General features: G+C 54.3%; 1 protein-coding gene across 3 annotated transcripts in view; it reads right to left on the reverse strand.

The window, feature by feature from the left end:
• The window catches only part of ABCC10 (ATP binding cassette subfamily C member 10), a 20,521-nt gene extending 7,222 nt beyond the window's left edge, over positions 1–13,299 (reverse strand). For 2 of the 3 annotated variants that reach the window (XR_008711527.1, XM_055571341.1), the window contains exons 1-12: positions 13,167–13,299; positions 12,746–12,917; positions 8,997–10,215; positions 7,497–7,724; positions 6,605–6,761; positions 6,268–6,377; positions 4,434–4,513; positions 3,500–3,671; positions 2,073–2,171; positions 1,463–1,652; positions 691–768; positions 329–523 (exon numbers count right to left, since the gene is read on the reverse strand). Coding sequence is in view for 2 of the 3 variants with exons in the window: in XM_055571341.1 (XP_055427316.1) it covers positions 329–523; positions 691–768; positions 1,463–1,652; positions 2,073–2,171; positions 3,500–3,671; positions 4,434–4,513; positions 6,268–6,377; positions 6,605–6,761; positions 7,497–7,724; positions 8,997–10,215; positions 12,746–12,906 (2,689 nt within the window). In the remaining variant the exon portion in view is untranslated. Of the gene's footprint in view, positions 1–328; positions 524–690; positions 769–1,462; positions 1,653–2,072; positions 2,172–3,499; positions 3,672–4,433; positions 4,514–6,267; positions 6,423–6,604; positions 6,762–7,496; positions 7,725–8,996; positions 10,254–12,745; positions 12,918–13,166 lie in introns of those variants that run through there. The other variant, XM_055571342.1, reaches the window with a different exon arrangement.
• Positions 13,300–13,980: the final 681 nt, after the last annotated feature.

Here is a 13,980-nt window from a genome sequence, read left to right on the forward strand (position 1 = left end):
CGACCTTGCCACCACCCTGTGTCCTCCCTAGTGCATGCGTCTTTCCTGGGCCCGTCACCCTTCGGCTCTGGGGAGAGTGTGATCTTGAATCTGCAGAATGGGAAGTCAGCCTTGCGGGCAGGTCAGAAGATGGCTACGGAGCCCACCCTCCCTGCCCCTCGCCAGTCACCGGGCCTCTCAGAATTAGGGATGTGCCTCTGGTCCCAGCTGCTGCCCACGCCTGGTGAGCCTCTGGGCTTTGTCACGATTAGCACAAGGTGAGGGGAGTGACAGGGACCTAGGCAACAGGGCTGGTAGGGGAATGAAGGCCTGCAGAGATTACTCCTACCTTGCATGAGGAGCAGAGAGAAGAGGATGGCAAGAGCCATGCCCCAGCCCACGGCCCTCCAGTACACGCGGTACACGTGGAAGGCCACGGCGCCCTCCTTCTTGCTTTCCTCCTGCTGCAGCTGGCCAGATGCGCTCTCCTCCACCTCCAGCCCCTCCTTTGTCTTCTTTGGGTTCTCCATGGACAAGGCTGTGGCTGCGAGGATCGGAGAAGTGGCGGGGTGTGTGGGGGTGGGGAATTCAGCTTATAGGATGATAGCCGAAAACCTCAGTGTTTTCAGGGACAGGCAAGCCTCCTAGAAACCTGTCTCTACAAGCGTGGTGGTGAAGAGCAGGCCCTTTCCTCTCACCCCCAGACCATACCTGGGTCAGACTCTTGTCCATCCTTAGCCCAGGCTCTGGGGGCAGCTTGTACCAACGGCAGGATCTCAGAGGGAGGCCCTGGAAGGCAGCAGGAGAGATTAGGAGGGGTCTATGTGTTTCTAAATGTGTCAGCCAGTCTACCTTCCATGCTCTTTGGAACCCCTACCTGACCTCCCCTAGCAGGCCTCTGCCCTGGACCCTCAGACCCTGAGCAGAACCATCAAGTTCGGCCCTCCCTCTGTGTCTGGATCAGCAGAGACAGAAAAGGTCCACCCCTGGGAGGAGAGTTATGGCCACCTGTGAGCACCCAGTCCTCTCACTACCGCTGGGCTTTCTCCTCATACTTCCTGCAACTCCTAACACTGTTGGAGCTTCATTTCCTCCTGCTTCTATCTAGTGAACCTGCAGATGGTCATGTCCCTCTGGATAATAACCCATCAGAGTTTCCGGGTATCTGTTTTTAAATAAAATGACTGTTCTAAACCTGACTCTCTTCTCTGAGGACATCAGACTGCCCTCAGAGACCCTGGGCCTCTAGGTTTCCCCAAGCCCCCAGTCCCAGATCCGCGGCTCCTTTCCCTCCTGTTCTCTGTCCTTCACACCAGTTCTGTGACAGCAGGAGAGGGCCTCCCGTCAGACAGAAGGATGAGGGGGACCCAGGACACACATGGGGCGGGTGGCCGAGTCTCCCCTTGGTGATCCATCTGTCGCACCCTGGCAGGTGGCTCCCTCACTCAGCCCGGCTCCCACCCGGCCTGCTGGCCCACGTTACCGGCCCGGACGAGGCGCCCGGCCTCCAGCAGCAGCACCATGTCAGCCCGCTCCAGGTACTCGGTGCGGTGGGTGCACAGCAGCCGCGTGGTGTGGCTCAGCGCTCCCAGGATGCACCTGTGCAGCAGATGGGTGGCCACGTCTGCATCCACGGCGGCCAGAGGGTCGTCGAGGAGGTATAGCTCCTTTTCCTGGGGAGGGGGGTGGGGACACCTTGGGTGCCAGGTCCTCTGGCCAGAACCCAGACCTCTCCAAGCACGTGATCTTGAGGCCGTCAGGCAGGAGGGTTGAGGGGAACTCTAGGGGCTACCCCTATAGCAGTAAAGAAGGAAGTGAGACCAGAGGGTGGACTTGCCTCCAGTAAAGTGAGGCCAAATGCTCAACTGTGCTGGGTTCTAGTGCCTCAGGCCACATAATGCTTTCCAAAGGGTCTTTAATGCTGCCTTGAATCAGCAAAAGGAGGATGGGATGGCCAAAGGACCAATACCTTAGCAGCATGGAGGAGGGAGGGAAGAAACCGGATGCTGATGGAAATATCTCCACACCACCCCCTGACCCCCCAGCCAAGCTTCTGAGTCCTGAGGCTCCAGACGCCTCTGTCTTCAACTCACCTGGTAGACAGCACGAGCCAGGGCAATGCGGGCCCGCTGTCCCCCGCTGAGGGTCACGCCTTTCTCCCCCACCTCCGTCTGGTCCCCAGCAGGCAGGATCTGACAGGACAGGCCTCCCAGTGTTGGTCAGTGAGCTCCCAGTACCTTCTGCCCCATTTCCCATCCCTCCATTGGGAAGAAATGGTGGGGGTGAGAGAGCCAGGGAGTTTGAGGAGACAGAACTTAAATTTGGGGTGTCAGAGCCAGAGGGGGCAAACCTCAACTCCAGCAACAACAAGCATTTGTTGGACGCTTTCTATTTTTCTATTTTGGCCATCCCTTGTGGCATGAGAGATCTTAGTTCCCCAACCAGGGATCGAACCTGTGTCTCCTGCAGTGGAAGCACAGAGCCTTAAACACTGGACAGCCAGGGAACTCCCTGTTGAACACCTTCTATGTGCTGAGCAGTTTACATGCATCCTCTCACCCAACCCCACAGCAACCTTATGATGTTGATTCTATCTCATTTCACAGGTAAGACCAAAGCTCAGGGTACATACACTGTCCAAGGTCATTCCATAGCAAGTAAAGGGCAGGACACGAATGCAGATTCTTAACCACACCCACTACCCTGACTACAGGTAGTCACACTCACTACCCTGCCTTTTTCACAGGCAAGGATGAAGATGGGCAAATTCAAAGTGAAACTTCCCTAGGCTTTTAGAGGAGGAAGGTACCCGAACCTCCCTGTGGCCTGGGGAGTGGTCTCCTTTGCTAAGGGATCCTCATGCCAGAGGAAGCACTTGTGGTCCACCAGACAGTGGTTCCCCTGAGGGAAAAGCTTTGTGATTCACCTCTTTTTCTTAGTGCTCAGAGCAGTTCCCTGCACCCAGGAGACATGCGAGATATGTCTCTGAGGTAGAAGCAAATGAGAAGTGGACAGAGGATGTCCCACGGTCAGTCAAAGGTCTTCCTTTCCAGGGATGTTCCACATCTACCTGGACAGGGTGGTGCTGACCACAGTCCTGCCGGGGAAAAGTCAAGGGACAGAGCTGGACTCTCATGCCCCCTAAATTCAGCATTCTGGATATAGGGATTCTAGTGCCTTGCCAGACTTCTCTAGAATGACCTTGACTCTTCCAGGAGGAGATGGGGGAAGGCCTCTTGAATCAGAACCATAAGCCAGATCTACAGAGAGCTAAACCTCATGGGAAACCCGCCCCTAGTCTCAGAGACCCTCAGAGTTCCCCAGCTACTGTGTGGAGCACCTGGTCACCAGCCCCAACCCTTGCCAGGTGCTGTGCAGACACGGGTCACTCTGCGAGGACCATAGCCTGGCGGCCAGTCCTGGGTATATGACGCCTGAGCACAAGCAACCCCTTCCCGAAGAACCAAGTCTCTGATCTGCGGTGTCCGGGACATGGGGAAGCGGGTGGCCAGGCACTCACACTGAGGTCCTCATCGAGAGCGCAGGCCTCCAGCACTTCCTGGTACAGCTGGGCGTCAAACGTCTTCCCAAAAAGAATGTTGTCTCGGATGGTGGCAAACTGGATCCAGGGTTCCTGGGTGGCCAGGCCGAAGCCTTTGGACAGCCCCCACACTGCCACCTGCCCTCGGAGCCTGCAGAGACCAAGACCAGCAGTGTGGGGGGCTGGCTCCCTGCTGGTCCCCTCCCGGCCCAGCCCCTGCCTCTCAGAAGCTTCTTCTGATGGCTGTCTTTTGCACGGGGGCCCCCTTCATGTCACATGACTCCCTGGATTGGCAGTCACTGAGGTCGAGGGGTCCTGAGGAGGCTGGAGGCCCCCTGTGGACCGGTAGGGCAGAAATTGCTCTTTGACTGCAGTCAAAGAGCTGTCAAGGTCAAGGTGCTCAGAAAAGAGTGCGGCCAGCACCCTGCACGCGTTCACTCTCACAGTGAAACAAGTAGGCCCTCCCTCACTCCTGTTGCTCTCTGGATCCCTTCCTACACACTCTCTGAGAGCAGCCGATGCCAGGTGTTTCCATTTATTCCTTCACTCACTGTTACAGTACTTCTAACACTGCAGTGATGGTTATGCTGCTGCTGCTGCTGCTGCTAAGTCGCTTCAGTCGTGTCTGACTGTGCGACCCCATAGACAGCAGCCCACCAGGCTCCTCCGTCCCTGGGATTCTCCAGGCAAGAACACTGGAGTGGGTTGCCATTGCCTTCTCCAGTGATGGTTATGAGAACCCACTCTCTTGACTGCCTTTCCCTTTCCAGACTGAAAACTCTCCCAAGAAAGGGACCAGGTCTTGCTCATCTGGGCATCTCTGGCCCCTAAAACAGTGTCTACCACGTAGCGGGGGCCAGGGAGGTGCTGGCGAAGGGCAGAACTAAGGATGGGGGTGCCGGCACTTGCTTACCTGTGCAGTTCCCCGGTGATGGCGGCCAGCAGCGAGCTCTTCCCGCAGCCCACCTTCCCCACGATGCCCACAAGCATTCCCTGCGAGGAAGCCATATGCATGAGTGTCAGGCCTCCCTCCAGAGGCCCTGGGCTGCCAGTCACCCCATGGAGGCTTCCCTCTAGGCCCCAGTTAAGCCTGAGGGGAAAGATTTCCCCGGCCCACAGACTGAGGTATGCCTCAGTGATTGATGCAATGCTGGCCCCAGGGGAGCAGGGTGTTTTATTCTCCACTCAGAGAAGCATCAGTTTCACTGTGTGAAGAGCCTCTGGAGAGGAACAGTGTGCCAGAGAGATGGGAGGAAAATTGCCCTTGAACTTTCCAGGAAAGCACTGAGGCAGGCAACTCAGGATGGGGACAGGGGAAGGAAGGACTGCAGACTATGGGGCCTGCATAGTGGGCTGGCTAAGTCCACCTGCAGCCAGACTTCTAAAGGCTCAGGGCAAAAAGCAGTGTTTACACAGATGCCCATTTCTGTGACCTGCAGTTTAAAATTTTCTGTGCTCCCTTCCTTGCTTGGCTGTAACATACATTCATGGAGCTATCTGTGCGTATGTCTGTATGTTCAGTCATCTCCCCCTCTTTGGGATCCCATGGACTGTAGCCTGCCAGGCTTCTCTGTCCGTGGGATTTCCCAGGCAAGAATACTGGAGTGGGTTCACAAAGGAAAACAATTCCTTCTCTAGAAAAAGGCGGGATCCTAGCAGCTGTCTGTGATGCCCCACCCTGGCAGCCAGGGTGAGCCTGTCTTTGAGTGGGTACCAGACCAATCTAAGACCTATCCCTGGGAACCTCCCTCCTTCTGTCCAGGGCCTGTAAGTGGAAGGGCTCTCTGCAGGCCTACTTCTGTTTGGGGGAGAGCAGATCCACAGAGAGAGAAGGAGGCAGATCTAGAAGGAGCGAACAGAAGGACCAGCCCGGCAAGTCGAGGCCTGGCTCCGAGCTGCTGCCGAGATCTGCCCAGGTGCTTGACTGTGGATTTTGCAATTCATCTCCATATCCATCTTACTAATTTTTGTTGGCTTAAGCTAGCTCCAGCGGGTTTCTATGACTTAAGTCCAAAAAAGCCCCAACTGACACGTTAGTAAAATTCCTTTGAAAAATTCCAGCCTTGTCTTGCCTGAACTAAGACGAAAAACAAAACATGTAGCCCAAGCCAGAAATGTGAGCCAAATGTGGTTGAGGCGGTTCAGGAACCGCTGGAGAACACTGGGTTGAGCTGTGGGGCAAAGGGTTGGACACAGGTCAGGGGAGAGTGAAATCTTAGGACTTGGTGAGCAGGAGTTGCCGTCTTGCCAGGAACGTTCTTACAAGTGCTCCTTTGACGATGTATGCCCCGGTGTGAGTCACAGGGTGTGATGCCTTTTCACCAGGCTAAACAGAGGATTATCTAAACCATTTGCAACATCCTTCTGAGAAGGGGCTGCTGGGGCTCCCCAGCCTGGGGAAGATGCTGGACAAGTTATGGGGTCTGTTCTGAACTCGACAGCCCCTGCAGGACAGAGAGAGATAAATGCAATTGCTGGTGTGGACTAGGTGGACATGAGCGGTCTGGCGACCAGGGATGGATGTGACTGCTCTGAAGCAGCTAGGTGTTAGAAAAGTGCCATCTTGAGATAAAATCTCATCACCTCTCCAATTCAAACCTGCCCACCAAAACCTCTCTGGTCTTCCCCTGGTAATAAGAGCCACAGGGGCTGGCTGCTATGACTGGCTCTGTCCTTGTCTATCGGTCACTGAGCTTCCATGTCTTTCTTTAGTCTGGAGACTCTCCTAGGGCATTGGACCAACGAACCTTTTTCACTTCGAGGTGACTGATAAAGGTCTCCTGGCTGGTTCCAACTGGGTCCCAGGAGAACAGAGCTTCATGTAGCTCCAGGGCTGTAGATGGCTCTGTTGGGGGATCTGTACAAGGAAGAAGCCACTTACCTTGGGCTTCTAGTCCACAACCTACCTGCCCAGGGATAGTTTGGCCTCAGTCTTGGTCTGAGGATTCGCCCCAGGGAAATGACCTCCTGCCCCACCTAGACTCTGCTCCTCTGGCTTCTCTTGGCAGCATCTGTGTACCGCAACCGAGGGGCTACAGATCTCTGCTCCCCTGTGCCAGGTTCTGCCCGCTAGCTTCCCATTACCTGGGCTGTAGTAGGCCTGGGGGTCATGGTTGGGAAGGTCGAGGAAACGCTGGATCCGGTCCAGGGACACTTTGGCCTCAAGGAGGCCATTGATCACCCAAGGGAAGTTGTTGAGGGGAAGAATGAGCATGCGCACCAATGCCAGGGCGGTGAACACCTAAGTGGGGTCAGAGGTGGGGGGGAGGGGTTGAAGCATCACCTAAAGCTTAGGAATTATCTGAAGGCCTGCTCTATGGGTGGCCCTGAAAACAGGTCTGTGGAGGGGAGAACAGGCAGCAACAGAACTGAGGGCTTAGCTGGCTGATATTTGGGTTACAGATGGTAGAGGTGGCCACTCCAAGAATATCAGAAATCCCAGATATCCTCCAGGGACCCAGGTCACTCCCTGATAAACACACATGCCCAACTCAAGCTGAGACCTTCTCAGAATTTCTAAGGGGCAACATCTCCTGGCTAGACCCAGCATTTGATCCATCCTGCACAGGATCATGAATTTTCCCCCCAGGGCCATCAGAATGAGGCTAAGGGGACCTAACCGGAAGTTGGAGAGGAAGAGGTGGGGAAAAGAAGTAATTCCTTCGCAGAGGGAAGGGTCATATATCCGAGGCCCCAGATGAAAGGTCCCTTCAGAGAACTTTCCTTCAGTAGGGGAAGGAGAAGGCAGACGGGGACCCTCCTCTCCTCCTTCCCAGCAGCACGAGGGCCCTGGCCCACCCCCCACTGCATTGCAGTCTCTCTGCTGCTGCTTCCGTCTCACATCTCCCTGCAGCCATCCCCCCATTCCTGGTCCTCTGCTTTCGTCTCACATCTCCCTGCAGCCATCCCCCCATTCCTGGTCCTCTGCTCCTGTCTCACATCTCCCTGCAGCCACCCCCCCATTCCTGGTCCTCACCTTGGTGGCGGTGAGCTGGTGCCCCATGAGGACATAGGTGATAAAGATGACAATGGAGATGACGACCGGCAGGGCAGCCCACAGGTACACACAGGCCGCATCCAGGTACTTGATGACCTGGAGTCGCCCCAGCTCTCGAGCTCGGCAGGCCTCCACGCGGGCCCCCAGCGCCTGCTCCCACCCGAAGAACTTGATGACACGCATGCCACTCAACAGCTCTGTCACGAGCTAGGGACGGGGACAAGAGAGCAGTGAGAAGTGGAGATGCTGCTCACATGCGTTCTCCTCTGCCCAGCCTCCCCCAGGCTCCTGGCATGGGACGTCAAGGACTTGGAGCTCCCCTGTGCCCCAGCTGGGGGCAGGCTGGAGCTGGAATCCCCCCACCTTCTTAGAAGATGAAGTGGTGGAAAGCACAGAGGCAGTGGGGGGAGGTCACCACACTGGGGTAAAAGCACTCCATCCATTAGATGAGGGACTAAGAACCATTCCCAAAGCCAGAAGATGTGGGTTTCAGGGGCTGATCACCAGTTTGGCCCCAAAGCTTGGGTATAGGAACCATTCCTGTAGGAGTACACACCACAGCCCAGGGCTGGGCAGGCTGATAGACACAAGTAAGATAGGCAAGGGCCAGAGAAGCTCCTTGGATCCTAACATTCAAACATCTCCAGACTGCAAGCCAGGGAGGCACTGGGAGCCTTTCCAGGGGGCCCTAGAGACTGGTCAGTAGCTGTCATGGGTAGGGGGAAAGGCCATGCCATACCAGCTATCAGGGACACCCCCTCACCATTAGCACTCGGAGCTATACCAGTGAGAGATGGACAACTATGCCATATGGACCCAAAGCCCACCATCCCCTCTGAAAAGGTACCACAATCGCTGTACATTCCAGAACTGACTCAGCCAGACCCTCACACCTAGAGTTGGCCCAGGCAGGGAAGACAGCTGCTCCTTTCCCCATAGCCCATCCCAAAGAGGCAGCTGGGGTTCTCCTAGGCCTCCACATGCGGCTATGGGGCACTCCATACCTGAGATGAGGAGGAGGCTGGAGACTTGGATCCTGGCTCTAACACTAAAATCCCATTTGGGCCCAGACAGCTCAGTTCCCACCTCTCTCAGGGTTGCAATTAGGGCTGCAGAAGCTAATACTATAATATTACTAACAGGCCACATTAATTTAGTGTTTACTTTGTAACTGGCACTGTGATGAGCAGCATCTTGCATGATCCTCCCAACTGTGCTATGAGGCAAGCTATGATTATCCTCATTTCACAGATGAGGAAATGGGAGTCTCAACGAGGTGAAGTGACTTGTTTGAAGTGATTGAACTAGTAAGTGGTAGAATCAGGATGTGAACCCCATCTGTCTTTCTCTAGTCTGAGCTCCTAACTTTTAGAGCACACACTCACTCTTTCAGGTACTGTGCATGGGAGACCTGGGCACCAGAAGGCTGGGGGTGGGGGGGGTCTCTGGACGGCTGAGGGACCCCAGGCAGCCCCTCACCTTAACCCGTGCATCTTTGTGCTGTAGCATCTCCTGGTTGCTGGCCATGATGCGGGTGGCAATCACTTTGTTGACGGGTACCAGCAGCAGCGCCAGGATCAGACCACCCACGAAGGCCACACCCACCTGCTGGTGCAGCAGATAGAGGGTGATGGCCAGTTGCAGGGGCAGGCCCCAGGCCTCATGAAAGCTCCCAGCAAAGTTGAGCAGCCGCTCAGAGTCAGTGCCTAATAAGTTCAGGACCTCTCCGGCAGGAGGGCGTCTGGGCCCCAGTTGTAAAGCCTTTCGGTACAGGATGTTCAGCACAGCACCCCGTGCCTGAAGAGCCACCTTCCGAACCTCATACCCATACTGATTCTGCAGCACGGCTCCCAGAACAGCTCCTCCGGTAAGCCCCAGGGCATATAGCAGGCCGTGGCTTAGTGGCTCTCGCCCCTCCTCCAGGAAGCCCACCAGGAGGGACAGCAACAAGGGCCCTGAGAACCCCAGCATGGTCCCCACCAGCTTGAGCAGCCCAAGAGCCAGGTAGCAGTGCCCAAAGGCCCCATGCAGGGTCCTCCACAGCCGGGCCCCCTCCTGCCATTGCACCTGGAAGACACGGGCTAGGTAGGTTGGGTGCAGCCTGCGGGGGAGGCGGCAAGTGTCCTGGGGCTGCCGGAGCTCTCCCCGGGCCCCGCGGGCCAGCAACGGTGCCAGCCAGGCGTAGGAAAAGCGGGACAGCCAGCTCTCCCCATCTTCAGCCACCTCAGGCTCCTGGCCCTCAGAGAGGAGGGGCTCATGGGCCCAGGGTTCCCATGGCCGCCCGGGGACTGCCCAGCCCAGTCCATAGGCCAAGAGAGCAGCCAGCTGCAGGATGAGGAGACACAGGCGGGAGAGGGGCCCTGCGAGAAGTGGAGGCAGGAGTGTGCCTCGCTGGCAGTGCCACAGCAGGGTCAGCACCAGGGCCGGGGCTGGCAGGAAGGCAGCCAGAGCCAAGGCCAGGGGCCCCCGGGAGAGGCCATATGGGGCATGAGCCAACACCCACAGGGCCAGGCTGTGGCTGATCCAGGCCACAGCCGCCACGCCCCCTACCAGCACCTCAAGCCCTGTGGGCCCTGGGCCTGCCCCTGGTGGCAAAATGACTGGAAGCAGGTCGAGCAGTGGAAAGACGGCAAGCAGGACAGAGGCTGCGAGTCGAAGGCGCCAGCCAGGACTGCAGTGTGGGGTGTAATCTGGATACCTGGGGACAATGGGTGGGAAAGAGAAAAGAAGGCACATCACAGCTGACTCAGGGCCCAGAGAGACCTCCAGCAACTCACTCACGGAGGGAATCAATTCCCTTTCCTGCCTTGTATACCTTATTTTCATCCCATTTTATCCTGGAACTCATGGTCTTTTCTCCCAGGAAATCTTCCTGGATTAACCTAATCCATTTTCTCATTTCTCTACCATTTCTGATCATTCTTTCACCACAGAAATAAAAACAGTTCTGAGTTAAGGTTGTACTGAACATGAAGACCCTAATTATAAAACAAACAAATAAAACACACACAAACCTCACCTCAACCTAAATTTCCTACAGATAACCTCTATGGGGTGAGTTTTCACTTTTACAAAAGTATATACTCAAAAGAGCCCTTTTGCAGCCATGAAATTAAAAGACACTTGCTCCTTGGAAGAAAAACTATGACAAACCTAGACAACGTATAAAAAAGCAGAGATATCACTTTGCCAACAAAGGTCTGTCTAGTCAAAGCTATGGTTTTTCCAGTAGTCATGTATGGATGTGAGAGTTGGACTGTGAAGAAAGCTGAGTGCCAAAGAATTGATGCTTTTGAACTGCGGTGTTGGAAAAGACTCTTGAGAGTCCCTGGGACAAGAAGGGGATCAAACCAGTCCATCCTAAGGAAATCAGTCCTGAATATTCATTGGAAGGACTGATGCTGACGCTGAAGCTCCAATACTTTGGCCACCTGATGCGAAGAGCCGACTCACTGGAAAAGACCCTGACGCTGGGAAAGACTGAAGGCAGGAGGAGAAGGGGATGACAGAGGATGAGATGGTTGGACGGCATCACCGACTTGATGGACATGAGTTTGAGCAAGCTCCAGGAGTTGGTGATGGACAGGAAAGCCCGGCATGCCGCAGTCCCTGGGTCGCAAAGAGTCAGACATGACTGAGCAACTCAACTAAACTGAAAAAGAGCCCTTAAATTCACCTGAAGCATTATTAGATGAATAAAAATTTGACTTACACACAGCCTCTATACTCTATTAGTATAGCTTAAACTTGCTGAAGCCTCAAGATACTCCACTCTCTGTCTCTCTAATGGTTGTAGAAAATGGTGTGGATCATTTTTGCAGCTCATTAGCTGAAGAAAAACATCTTTTGAGTTTTGTCTGTATCTTCTTGGCTTGCAAAAAATGTTTTTAATAAACAAAAGAGTGAACTATTTGCATTAAAAAACACTCCCTTTGTTGTTGGCAGGGCTGGGTGACTGAAAATTTTAATTGTAGAGTGAAATGTTTGGAGTTTCCTTTAAAAAGTTCAGTGATCACAGTTATACAAAAGGGTTTATATTTGAGTAAAAGTCAATCTTTCATAATTCTATTTCTTAAGATGCGGGGACAGAATAAGAAACATCGTGAGTCCTTGGAGGCTGGTACACTGGCTCCAAGCCTGGTCATTAACCAGGTTTATGAACATGGGCAAGCCGCTTCTTCTCTGCATCTCATTTTTCTCATCAGCACAGTGAGCAGTAAGGAGTCTGGACCCAAAGCCCTCTGAGATTCTTTTCCGTCTGAGATTCTGGATCTCTCTTACCCGTTTGAGCAACTTGCAAAGAGTCTGTTAAGTGAAGTGAGATAAACATAATTTCTATGGATTACATATTGGTCTTTCTTGCCTTTTCCTTACACCGTGAGTTCTGAAGGGACTATGCCCATTTTAAAAAGATACTTGTCTCAGCACAGTCGGTCTCCCTCTGTGCCATCTCCAGACTTTTGTCTCTGCATAAGGGACAAATCAGGATTCCTCCAAGACCAAGCAGATCTGAAGCTACCCAAGGAAGGGATTCGCCATCCCTGTAACTCATGTTAAGTAAGGATGCATTTGTCCGTTAGACTAGGCAAGTTAGACTTTCCTCCTGCCTTATCAGTAGCCAGAGTGAGATTAATTTTACCATATCCAGCTATACAGGAACTAAGCACAAAATCAAGGTGAGTTCGGCACCTGCATCTTATAGCCCCAAATGGAGGAAGGATTAAGGTTCTAATTTTGCTCTTCTCTTCTACCTACCACTTCCTCTCCAGATGAATACCTATGCTTTTCTTGGCCTAGAAACACTGAAGTTTCCTAGATGGCAGGGGTGAGAAACTGGTCCAACAACTTCAGCACACATTAACCTTTTTGGCTTAAAAACACTGTTCACCCACTTTCGTCTCCAATTCATGACAACTGTGGTTGGGCATCTGACAATCTACAAGAGTAACGATTGCTACCATGCATCGGGCCTTTAAAAATGTGCCAGACTCTGCACTATATGCTTAAATGCATTATCTAATTTAAGTTTCTTAACAGTGCTATGAGGCGCAGGGAAAACAGGTTAACTTGCCCTCAAACAGACACAATGCTGCAAAGTGGTAATGCCCACATTTTAATCCTTTTTCCCTAGAAACCTCACTATTTCGGTTACACTTCCGCGGAGACGTGGGTTTCGAGTGAAGTCTGCAGGCACACACGGACAGATGTCTGCACCTGTCTCTACTCACCTCGGGTGGCCCCAGTGGCAAGCACTGAGCACGGCCAGGAGCGCGTGGGGCAGGGCGCTGAGCACCAGCTGCGTGAAGCAGTGGCCGGTGGTGTCCCCCTCCCACACCGGGAGCGGCTGCAACGCGCTGGTGCCGCACAACCGGGCCAGGAACCTCTCCATCGAGGCCTCACCTGCGGGGAAAGCAGAAGGTGGAGGGAGGGAAGGTCCCTTCCAGAAGGAGGGAAATCCACGTTCCCAAGGACCCAGCTCAGGCTGGGAACCTGCACCCGAGGGGGCGGGACGCCGACCAGGAAGCGGGGTGGAGCCAGAGTGACAGCGCGACCCCTGACGGACCTCGCCGCCTCCAACCCCGCCCACGAACCCCCGCGACCTTCCCTTGCTTCAGCCCGGAATCTGGACGCCGGCAGTTCTTGCGTTACCTCAGCGGTAGAAAGGGAGTTGCTTTGTCTCCCAGAACCTGACGGCTTTCTGTACTGGTCCCCTAGCCGGGTTCCGCTTTTCACCACTCCTTGTGTCCCCATCACCAGAGATCCGGAACGTTTAACTTGAGAAAGCTGTTTTCCACCGGATCCTGAAATCCCGAACACTGGTGGAAGCGAAAGAGCCTGCGGCCGACGTGGGACCCTGGGCAGGCTTGCTTGGCACCCCCTAGAGGCGGGATGACCTCCCAAGTGCGCACCGACCTTCCCATTTTCAGGGCTTCTGTGCGCGTGCGCCCCGCTCTCTGTGGGGTTCTCTGTAACGAGGCGCACTGATGCAGGTCTCACGGTTGTACTGCTGTTTACGTGCGCTTCTGCTGCCTCACTTGCGAATGGACTGATCTCAGCTCTAGCGCAGCGTCAGCCATACTCTCTCACTTGGAGTACTCTCTCCCATATGTTTACTGTTGACAAGCAGGCACATGCATTTCATAGTAATTCTGAAAGCTTCCAGCTATGCGAAGCTAGACGGGCGAGCTACGTGCCGCTTTTTGTTGTTGTTTAGTCCCTAAGTCGTGTCCGACTCTTCCCGACACTATGGACTGTAGCCCTCCAGGCCCCTCAGTCCGTGGGATTTCCCAGGCAAGAATACTGGAGTGGGTTGCCATTTCCTTCCCCAGGGGATTTTCCAGACACAGGGATGGAACCCGCGCCACTTAGGGACACTTAAACCATTTCCTTCCCTACACCAAGGCTGATGGCTTTTGGGAAGTTACCTAACCTCTGTGAACCTCAGCTTCTTTATTATTAAAAG

The sequence above is a fragment of the Bubalus kerabau genome, chromosome 3, assembly GCF_029407905.1.
Source record: "Bubalus kerabau isolate K-KA32 ecotype Philippines breed swamp buffalo chromosome 3, PCC_UOA_SB_1v2, whole genome shotgun sequence".
Classification (NCBI taxonomy): Eukaryota; Metazoa; Chordata; class Mammalia; order Artiodactyla; family Bovidae; genus Bubalus; species Bubalus kerabau.